The 12,162-nt window shown below is 35.1% G+C and overlaps 1 protein-coding gene across 1 annotated transcript; it reads left to right on the top strand.

Annotated features, from left to right (window-relative positions):
* The first annotated feature begins 515 nt into the window (after positions 1 to 515).
* LOC149805401 (uncharacterized) lies at positions 516 to 2,451 on the top strand. Its single transcript, XM_089936177.1, has one exon. The coding sequence runs from the start codon at positions 694 to 696 to the stop codon at positions 2,269 to 2,271; it is 1,578 nt and encodes a 525-aa protein (XP_089792303.1). The 5' UTR covers positions 516 to 693; the 3' UTR covers positions 2,272 to 2,451.
* The last annotated feature ends 9,711 nt before the right edge of the window (positions 2,452 to 12,162 follow it).

Raw genomic sequence — 12,162 nt, 5'->3', positions numbered from 1 at the left:
TTGGTTAAAAATATAAATGATATGGCGCATATCTATTATGTTCGGATTTAGGCTAAACATTTGCTAATAACTATCTAAATTTAAGACCTATAAATCAACCTTTTACAGTCTCTTCATATGTTTGCGAAAAAGTAAAAACTACTACAATAAATCAGGTATGCGTGTTCCATGGCTTTTCTAACAATAGTTCACATGGCCCGAATCAGCATGTAAAGTGGGCCGAATCAGCCGCGGTCCGAATCGGCCAGCATTCCTTTTTAAGAATATATCGCGGTATTATCATAAAGGAGGTAACCCACTATGCGGAGTATGACGGAACATACAGTTCTGTCATTTTCAATCTTTAAAAGTAAAGTACGGAACGTTCGTACCATTTACCCATTATGCACCACGCTGATGCGAATATACCATCCAATCACTACAGTATAGTGGAAGTGGGGAGTTTTCAAACCAGTCGTGATCAGAATGACGTCACTGTTGTGTGAATGACGTCAATAACCAACCAATTGAGAAACAGACAATTTGCTACTTATCAGCCTTTTGCTACTGTCCTGCATGTGTAAGCCGGTATCAGCCAAACAAATAACACATGAACAAACTCTAGCCATTTGAATAAAGCCCGACCGGTATTTTGGGAGCAACTGCCATTTAACATGTCAGTGAGAATCCATCGGCCTAGATTTATCCAAAACAATGCCAGACCGCATAAAGAAGTTCAAGAAAGTTCTGAAGAAATGCAAACATGTTTTTTGTTGCAAGAGTAACAAAAGTAATTTTCCTGAAGGACAAAGTGCGTATGGTACGGATGAAGAAGTTAGCAGTGATGTGCCAAGAGATGTTCTCGACACTCCTTCACCTTCTCAATCACTTATAACATCACCAGCTGCAAACAGAAGATTAGACAAATTAACGAGAAAATATTGTTCCCTTAGATCCAAGAGGACTCAAAAGAATCGTTTCCATTTATTAAAAGAGCCGGGTGCACGCTTCAGATTTGCATATCTTTTCAGAAGAAAGACGCGCAAAAGATACAAATGTAAGTCAAGCCTGCGAGAATTGTATAAATTCATTTATACATCATCTTTCACCAGATCATTTTTCATGGCTGATTTCAGACAGTTTGAAGACTTCACATCTAATTCTACGTGGAGTAAAAGAAGAGTTGTTCATAGCTACGGTTTTCCATTTAGAAGAAATGCAGTTTCACGAAGAATGAATTATTCCAACATTATTAATACATCTGTCTCTGATACCTTTATTCTTGAAGATCGAACTGCGTTAGACGTAGACATTATATCTGGAATAAGATATCCCAAGTTCATACCCATTTTGGAACCAAGCGACCAATTTCATCCAGTATCGTCTGTAGACAAAATATTCCCCCGTTGCTGGATTGATGTACAGGCTTGGTATGATGGCTGGAGGAAACTGAGATACCAAGCCGAACTGGACGCGCCAGAAATAGAAGACTGTAAAGGAAAATCTGAAGAAATGTTATTTATAGACATCAAACAATCGCTGAGTGACTCCATGTTGTACGATGATGATGTTAAATCCGGTATGTGTCTACCGTTATTCATACACACGAATAATAAAGATGCACATTTCCGTTGGAAAGAAAACGGAATTAATATCAGAAAGGCGGATTTTGAAAAAAGTTTCAACTATGACAAATCTGATAAACATTCTGTCTTAGTTGCGAGAAGGGAAAGACCACATGTTCGTTCTAGTCGGCAACAAAAGTTTGAATACATTTACAAGAATCATCCTTTGGCAGAAAGGTTTTGTCGAATCAGCTTGGACCATTTTCGACTCGTCGCGAAATTAGCAGAAGACAAATTCTGCACAAAGCGACAATATTTTAACCTGAATGAGAAGCCATATACAGAACTTTACATAGAAGCAAAGGGTGGCCGTTATGCCAACATTTCTCTGTGTCATCTAAAGACAGAAATGGCACATGCATGTTTGAAGAGTTTTTTCTTCCCTTGTCAAGATGTGGCAAACGTCATGTGGATCAAAGACATTGGCGCAAGGATCCTGCAAAACATATTCATAAATGAAGGAAATGTGTACGATGTCTTCCAAAGATCTGTAAAAACTGCAGACATAACAAAATTTCAAGCGATAATTTTCCTTAGCCAAGGAGCTGCCATACTGCTGAAACATCGACACGTCTGCTTTTTAGATACACTATCCGTCTGTCTTGACATGGCAAAGGAGAACGTATTGCTTATCGACATAGGGTACAAACCTGTAGATATAATATAAATAGATTGCTACTACTGCTACTACTAAGTAGCCTTTCGATAAATAACTGTACATAACTAACTCATCCAGTACCAACTTCAATAAAACATTTCCATAGAGATGTGTCAACATCAACATGTAACTGAAAAAGACAAAGAGATATTTGTAATATTGTAATAACATTTACATGCTTCTGGTACATCGGGTAGTAAACACATTCCTTTAGTAATTATGAAATTATTAATTTTGGTATGTGAAATTTATATACATAAAAGATAACTTTTGATCCATCAATGAATATATATTTTATTTATCAAATACCATATTGCTGTGTGGAGACATAACAGGTGGGATCTGTAGTTGTCTGGCCTTGCAAGAGTCTAATTTTGTCATCGCCGAATTTCTCAAAAAGAATCCGGGAAAATCTTGGGAATACATTTCGACATGTTGTTGATTAAAAATGTCTAGTCTTAAAACAAAAATAGCAGGATATAAAGATTTTCCTTGCTATCAAAGACAAAGGTATAAAAGGATAAAAACAGAGTCAATCACCTATTCAAGGGGTTTCAAACATGCGGTCCGTGGGCCGCACGAGGCTTGATAAGCCGTATCCCGTGGCACGCAAAATGATTGGCGGCACAAGGTGTCATGAGAGATAACAAAGATGGGCCATTGAAAAAGCCTTCAGGGTGGTTTGAGCTTGAGACCTCTGATCTATTCGAATTAGATAGCGGTGTTTGATTTGTTGAATGCCAGTAATAACTTCAGTGTGAAATTATCAGCTTAACTCACGATATAGGGTGACTTGGGCTCCGAAAGTATTTACGAATATTCCGCCATTTTGAAAAATCCAGATCTGGTTTTTCAGCTAATCTGTTTCCAATGGGACCTTTCACGTTCTGGGTTCATTGTGCTCATATAGAATGCATTCTGGGTAATCTTAATTTCCTATGTATGGCCAACATCTTGGATTTACCCTTGAATAAGGTTTAAAGTCTTAAAATGTGCTTCAGGGAAAATACGAGATGGTGGTATATCTCAGACGCACTCTGCAACATCTCCGCTGGCGAGTTATCATACATGTTAAAAACTATCCTAACGACACACTCAGGATAGGGGAAGCGCTGAGTTCATATATTCTACCACGGAACCTTTATTTAACTTTCCATACTGGACTTGGAAATTAAACCAGCGAAACATTAGACAAATGTCTGACAGGATTTAATATTTAATGTGCACATAGACAAATTCAAGCCGCTGAAAGGATTTGCATGAATGATTTAAGAATGATAGAACTTGAACGCTACTAATAAGGTTTGTCTGTGCATGAAAGCGTGTAAATGTCAAGGTCATTAATTTTGTACCAAAAAACAAACAAAACAACTTCAGTTGAAAAACAAATATCCTAATAAAAAGAAACTATTCATACTGATAATTTTTTTAGAAGACTTTTACAATGAAATATACAGTATATGAATGCTATAGCTACTAAAATTTAAACAAAAATATTTGATGTAATTTACATTGTGACTCCGTTCATTCGTAGATTTCGTCGAATCGACATGTTTCAAATGGAATTAGATGCATACATGGATCTTCGTCATTCATATTTGGATTATTTCTATCTGCATTAAGCGCAAGTTTGATAAATTAACCATATAAATTTCAAAAGGTCAAACATAATATAATGAATTTAGCAACACTGAGATATGTATAAGAAATACGTGTACTGGTGTCTTTGTCACTGAATCATTTATGTCTATGACCTCTGTTATTAGAAGCGTGTTACCTATTTTCATTTTCATTTTAATTATTTTTAAATTTTCGTCTTCGAGTAATCTTTGTGACATTCATTTTTTCATGTATCTATTTCAGTGATCTCTGTTGATTTCAATCTAATTTTAAAAAATATTTCAGTAATCTTTTTTCATTCAAATTTATACTTACTTTCGTGCAGTACTTATTTGGGTTTGGTGTTTCGTAGCCACTAGTTTGATCAAAATCGGTAACATTTGTTTCTCTTTTATATTTTTTACACTAATTTTTGTCTATATGTTTTATTTACCCAGTTAAACTTTAATTATTTTTGATTACTCAGACAGAAATATGACTTGCAACTAAATTTTGCTATCATTCAAATATATCTTGAGAAAACCTAATGATTTCATTGCATTTTCGATGGAAGATAGCAAATACAAAAGCGCACTTGAAAACCAAGATGACAAAATATGTGAAAAGGTTTCATTGCAAAAACCACAAGTTCATGGGAAATAATTTGGAAAACGTTTATAAGATGTAAAAACTGAAGCAGGATGCTTTGGAAGAAAGAACTATTTTGCGAATGATTTAAATAAAAACGCACAGCATATTGACACAATCCTTACTACATAGTCTGAAGACACGTTTCACTGAAATTTATTTATGCGTTCATGGAGTAGACAGAAAATAAGACTTGCCATAAATGAAGAATAATACAAATCAATAAGAAATACAAAGCTCTAATTAAAAGAGCTTTTTCTTAAAATTATGACAAGATTGTGATAGGTTCAGTTATTAAGTCCAGTAGTATAAGCGGCAGAGTGCAAGTGGCATTATTAGTACATTCGTTATTTTCATTTTAATCAGAAATGCAAACAAAGGAACCGGGAGGAGGGAGATAAACTTGTGCAAACTAGTTCAATAGTAAACTGTGGTAATCTTTGTACCTGTTAGTATCAACATAAGCTGTGGTTATTTATTGTATTGTTTATATTGTTTATTCTCATTTGTAAAACGCCGTGTGTCATCTGAACGTCGGAATATCTAATCGCTTTGACAGATGTAACTGTGACAGTCATCGCTATAATCCTTTTTCGTAACATGTTTTACTCATTTTGTTTTCTTTTTTTCTGTTCTCAACCATTTTTCTTGTTCTGTCACAGACTGTTTTTCAGATTTTGGACAAGGTTCTGTCTTACGTAGGAGTAGATGGTATGATTTAGCCACCTTTTCAATGAGTCATTGAATTTCATCAAATTCATGTTTCATATGTATTCCATTATTAACAAGATTTTACACAATTTGGTCCCGTAAAGATATTTTACTGTCAGATAACAGTTTCCTTAGCTGAAAAACGGAAACAGATTTAATAAACTTGGAACACTTTTGTTTGCTAAGTGCAAGTATGACATTACACAATCAGAAAGTGCCATTACAATCGCCCAGTTTAGTAGATTATGCCAGAATCAAATATCACACTTTTCTATATTAATCAATTTATTCATCAAGTCAAATCTTAAAGTGTAGTTATATATTTTAATGGTTATATGTGAAGAATTATTAAATATATATTCGATGATCAGTTATCTTGCCAATATTAGGGTCAACAAAATAGTCGAACGCAGTAGCAGGGCATGGAAAAGGTGAATACTTGTTTAAATATATGTAGAATCTATTTCAGGAGCTTTATCTATATGGTAGTTCAAGATCAATAGGTTCTGCAGTTCCATTAAAGAATGCTGGGGGAGGGGGTGGTTGCCATCAGGACCAACGTCAAATTTAAGACCTCAATTGTCGGAATATCTTTAAGCAGGAAATTCTGTAGGTGCTTTCCCATATCAGTTATATATGCAATCATGAATTTCAATTAAATAAAATTAGGTTACAATAGTTATCTATTAAATGAGCCCTGCACAATCTATTTATGTATCATAGAATTAAAATGAAGTTTATTTTTCTTATGCACGCACATTAACCCACACTTTATCGCTCTTATTTTCAAAGTTGTTGTTTTTATTTCAATGTTATTATTAATTTTAATATTATTATTATTATTATTATTATTATATGTATGTAAATCTCCATCTTTTCTGAAACATTGCAGGACATTTTGTGTGATGTTTAAAATCAAACATTTTTATTCTCTAGTACGGTATTTTGTTTAACAACCAGTTTCAATACACTTTTATCACACTCGAACTTGAAAAACATCTTTTGATACCGATATTGTTGTATCTGTGTTAAAATGGTATAGAATTTCCATCACCTCTCAAACAACTGTTAAAATGACTACAATACAGTGTCTTGTCAAATTATCTGTGGTGTGCAATGCCCCGTTCTTTACTATCTAACACCCCACAATATACCATCAACACGTTGTGTGCATTGATCTAAACCCCGTCATCTACTATATAACACCCAACATTATACCATGAACACGTCTAGTGACTAAGACCCCGTTCTCTCCTATCCAACAATCTACACTGGGCAACAGATCAATACACACGGCGTGTTGATGGCATAGTGTGGAGTGTTGGAAAGTAGAAATCAGGACATTGTTCACTACACACGACGTATTAATGATATAATGCGGGATGATGGATATAATATAACGGGAGTTGGTCACTACACATGGTATATTGATGGCATAATGTGAGTTATTGGATAGTAGAGACGGGGCATTGATTACTGCACACAGCGTGTTGGAGGCATAACGTTGGGTCTTGTATAGTAGACGACTGGGTATTCGTCACTACACACTGCGTGTTGATGGCATAGTATGGGGTGTTGGACGGCAGACAGCGGGGCATTGATCACTGCACACGGAAATTACTGGTCTTGGAGAACCGGAATCAAGCGATGACGCTTGAAGGAAGAAATGCGTAGATGATAGCAACATTTCGATGATGAATTCGTTAATGACAACCAATGATGAAACGACCACATTTAGAACTGAATATTCTAATCATGTACAATCGTTTATAAATTTTCGCAAAAGAATAAATAGAATAGTTGACTATTTCTTTGGAAAACGAACATTTATCGGTATTTATCGGTATTAAACTCTGACATCAAAAAGATCACTGACAGTGTAGTATATACCGTAGCGTCTGGATCAGCATTATGGACACCAGTTAATAAATCCATCAAAACTCGCGCTGATGTTACTGGTATATACAGGTTCTCAGTACTTGTACTACGATATTTACGATATCTACCACAATTTCACGGTGTTATCCACTAACCGGATCCTCTGGATATATATTAGTGATGTTTGAGCAAAACGACGAGGAAACATTTGTTGTGGAATCCGAATCAATTTTTTTAAGGCTTGTTGTACTATTGGTGTCTTGAATTAGTCGCTAAACTACCACCTACTATATAATGATCTCCACAATCGACGTTGAACGTGATGTTGCAACGCAACATTACATATCCAGTCAAGTATGTGAGTGGCAAACCAAACTGAAAATATCGTTGTCGATTATACAGTAAACGTAAAAAAATAGCAGACGTGTAGTTGTCGTTGACATAATTGTGTATTCGGCGTCTACTGTTATCGCTGAAACAGGCGTATTGCTGTCAACAATAGCAATGACATCGCCAGCAGTTGTAACAATGTGTCAGCTGCATCAACAATTGCTGGTATTCTTAATATCATTGCAAAAAAAAATATCCACGTGCAGCGAAAATAAACTACACGAGTATACAATAAAATTACATACAGCTATGCTATCATACTCCAAATTATGTTCATTGATATCATCGGTCTCAGCGATGTAATAATATCAGATAATGAGTTCACATATATGATTAAGATTTATCAAGAAGGATCAAATGTACCTCTGTGAATGACCGTGTCAGACTCTACGAATAATTTAGAAAATCAGGATTTTAAATCCTGATTTAAAATCATTGCAAGAATTACTGCCACAGATCGTCGCTAATACACCACCGTCAAAAACCACTATGATATCAGCAGCCTCAACCAATCCCGAGTTCAGCAACAACTTTTCAAATGCAATTCCAGCGAAAGAAGTAACACTAGAACAATTAAGAGTGTACTATAGTTGGCCAAATATTAGATCAAATTCATTCGGTGGGTTGCAAGCAAATAATTCACTGGTATTTTCGTATAAAAATAAACAAGATGGAACTCACGATTGGAATGTTTTGAGTATTCCCACGGGTAATTATCAGATCGAACAAATTAACGATGAATTTCAGCACAGAAGCAAATCTTTTATAAGAAAAGAATCCAAAATCGCTAGTACGGTTCATGAACCAACATTATCAGCAACGAAAACCACACTGCACACATAACTGTGTTTCTCCTCTAATCCCAACACGACACTTCAAACACGGTTTTGGACTCCTTCTTCGCACGCTTTGTAGGTGAAGTCCACATAATTCATTTACGCAGGCTTTGTTACAGGGTGTTGTAGAACCGATCATTAATCATTTACAGCTATTCTTTGTTTGGATCATTATATAGATATTTATACTTCAATTCAAATATATATTTGTCTTAATTATACTAAAGAGGAGTTTAACAGATTATCTACAATCGAAACTCTTAAAGCTAGATTCGATCTTGACAGAAATACCAATGACTTGCCGATGCGAGCTTTGGTTGATTTATGCGTATTCATGACGTAAAGAAAGAATTTAGCGGCGATGGTGCATCTTATGTATGGCCAACATTCAGAATCATGCACAACGTTGACAAACGTCGCGTCGATGCTACAATGAATGACCAACGAGCAGCGACAATTATTAATCATCGACAATCAAAGATATATTTTAGAATAAAATTTATTACGAAAGGAGAAGATGCTTGGATTATCCGTGACAAACGTGACCCTGTTCGATTACACCAAGGCGTTGGAAACGCTGCTGGAATATTGTTATGTTAAATAAAAATTCCAAACCAGGAATGTTGACTGGTATTGATAAACCGTATTATGAACGAGCGTATCCTGTGACCGCAGTTATTTATGCAATATATCCGCTGAATCATAAAGCTATCGTTTATCATCTCAAACTAATGAAATTTTCAAAAATAATCTGTGTAGCCGAACGAGTAATGGAACATTTTACAAATGCGTCACGTGGAAATAAACTAACAGATCTACGACATGAAAAAATAAACAAATGGGCTGAATCAGTCAAAGATAAAGAAGCTACAATAAATGATGTTTTTAAGTTAGAGAAAATACTAAAATTCCCAATAACAGTAAAAACAATGACACAAGTATTATACGAGCCAAAATATTTATCAAAAGGAGCTCAGATAAATATCATTGATCATAATGCGCATGCTTGGACCTCTGCTATAATAGTATTTCCAAGAGATAGAACCATTAGATTATACCAAGGAAATGTATTTTATTTATATTAACGAAATAAGTAAGAATGATCCTGTATCAGTGTAGTTATTTCAAAGTTCTGAAGAAAATCACGACGAATTAATTAAACCTGATGGAAATACATGTATCTGTATCAAAGAAAATAAATTTGATCAGTTTGTAAGATTTAATGGTGAGATTTATCGGACAGAATTTCTTCATATAAAAATGAAGGATCTTGCGTCAGAATACACCAACGATCATGAAAGGTTGCTCAGTAATAGTTTTACAATTCCATCAGTCGCGGCTCATTTTGCTAGAGATAACAATTCATGGAAACCACCTCGGTTTGATTTTCTCGATGATATAATATCAATTTTTTTTCGAATACTGGCACGGTGGATTATGCAATACCAGATACGATTATAAAGATTTTATCTCGGTTGATATGGTTGCATGTTATCCCGGAAGATTTCTTGGAATGGGAGAGTGTTCTGCATATTTTAAGAGATTTGGACATCCAACACACGAGATGACCAGATTATCGACAAATGGACCTCTACAAGGTTTTGATATAACTCGATTTGCACGAATCACATCATTTAAGTTTTGCCGAAGGTCTTCATCCTGTGGTTGCTGTTTGGTTTGGAAAACATTTTTCAGGAAAATATTGGTCTCCAATAGTTTTATAACGGTATATGCTTGATGTAAAATTATTAATCTCGTTGGTTGTAAGTGAAGCAATTATACCATATTGTCCGCAGAAACCAGTTTAGTTACCACAACAAAAGAAATATTCTGATGATAAAAATCCTGATATAACTGATTTTGAGAATAAATCGCAAAAGATCATGGCATTAAAATAATTGGCAAATTTACCCAATGATGATCATTTGATCACAAACGACATTGTACAAGATTAATTATAGAAGACGCTGAACTCGATTTTATCATTTCTGATACAACGAAGATAAACGCATTTATAAGTCGAAGTAATTTTAATTTATCAGACGGATCTAAATTAGGTACAATTGTGTGTTACACTGATGGCGAGTCACCGCAGTTTACTCATTTAAGATCTTCGATGTTCGCGAAAGTTTCGATAAATTTATTATCGATTTTCTGATACCGCTGTAAGAGTCGCACAGATTCATTTTATATCAATAAAAAGTACAGGATTGCTAGAACAACTGCATATCGGCGCTGATGCATCATGGGGTGAATGGAGAATAAAACAAGAAAAGATACTTAGTTATTCTGAATCGGCCGACGTTGAAATTACGGTAATTTATTACAAAAATAATTAAATATCAGAATGGTCATCTGCACCATGATCCTGTGACCAGACATAAGACTGTTTATCTTAATGCACCGGAAGGTTCTTGTAAAACAACATGTGGGGTCGAATTATTTCGTGGACTTGATATAATTGTGTTAACCCCTACACTTAGACTCGCCAGAGAAATGAAGAACGAGGAGTTAAATCTCATACTTATCACATCTTCTTCCGATGGTAGGGAGATACATGGACTCCTGAACAAATGGGTGAAAAATATCTTCCAAAGATTATTAACTGGGATGAAATATGCACAGTGTCGCTGGAGACATTAACAATATTTATGGATTGGTTGTGGACAAAAAATACTGCTGTGATAATGTGTGGTGATCATGGTCAATCGCCACCTTTTGTTGGATTGTCTCCGCATGAATTATTAAAAACATCTGTTGATCGTTATGAAAAAATAACTGATGATCATAGAGTGCTTGACCCAGAATTAAGAGAGCTTAAGAAATTAATCAGACTACAACCAAATAAAATCCAGCGTGGAATAATGCGTGAGATAATTTCAGAATCTCCTATGAACAAGCTTTTGAATATGTGAAGACCAGATGATTTGATAGTTGCAAGTAAAAAGATAGTTAGTGATACACTTCAACAACAATTATTTCTGTTACATAAAAGAAACATTTTCAAATCTACCCATACCATTGTGTTATCGCCCAGCAGATACTTAACGGCAAAATATCGCTGTTGAAATTGCAGGTTGCGCTAGTAAACAAAATCTTGTGTTAAATGATATTGTTTTAGTTCCTGTCAGTGTTGTTGAGAGCGCGTTAACTCCATGGACGCTAGGATATGGTATAACGATTCATTCGTCACAAACATTAGCTATTTCGGATACTAATATTTGGATTGTTGATGATCGTACCGAATGGACAAATTTAGTTTATTTTGCAGTGTCTCGAAAAGAAGAATACCTTAGATGTGGAGGGTTATCGTAAATTTCACAGAAAATAATAATCAAACTCAGGAAATCAATGATCATGTAGTAAGAAAAAAATTACTTATAAACAGTGTGACAACAAAAATAAGCGCGACTTTGATCTCGACGCTGAATTTATCATGACACTGAAACAACGACAGAATAATCATTGTGCGAGCTGTAACACAGTAATGTTGTGGAAGTATTCAAATAAAAATTCAAGACAGTTTACCATAGTTAGAATCAATAGTAGTCTTGGTCCTAGACGCGAAAATATGATGCTGACCTGTCTTGTGTGTAATCGACGTCGAGGCGCTAGTTCATAAAAGTTAACGCGGTGGTAACTGTGTGTCTTCAAAATTACTTATAATTGTTCACGGACAAATCCACGTTGAGGAGCAGTTGAATCTAATCTGTAGATTACAGGTCTACCCGTGGATCTTGCCACGCTGGAAATGGTATGTGTCGTCACACTCCAAATAGGATCAGTTGCTCTTTTCTTACCCTTTCAAGTTCATCAGGTTCAAATAAATATCTTACAG

This window comes from Sinohyriopsis cumingii, chromosome 2 (assembly GCF_028554795.1).
Source record: "Sinohyriopsis cumingii isolate HCF-2022 chromosome 2, ASM2855479v2, whole genome shotgun sequence".
Taxonomy (NCBI): domain Eukaryota; kingdom Metazoa; phylum Mollusca; class Bivalvia; order Unionida; family Unionidae; genus Sinohyriopsis; species Sinohyriopsis cumingii.
This window is presented reverse-complemented; position numbering and strand designations above follow the sequence as displayed.

Bases quoted from the DNA above. Each gene is read 5' to 3' on its own strand.
- LOC149805401 (XM_089936177.1), top strand. From the start codon at position 694: ATGCCAGACCGCATAAAGAAGTTCAAGAAAGTTCTGAAGAAATGCAAA.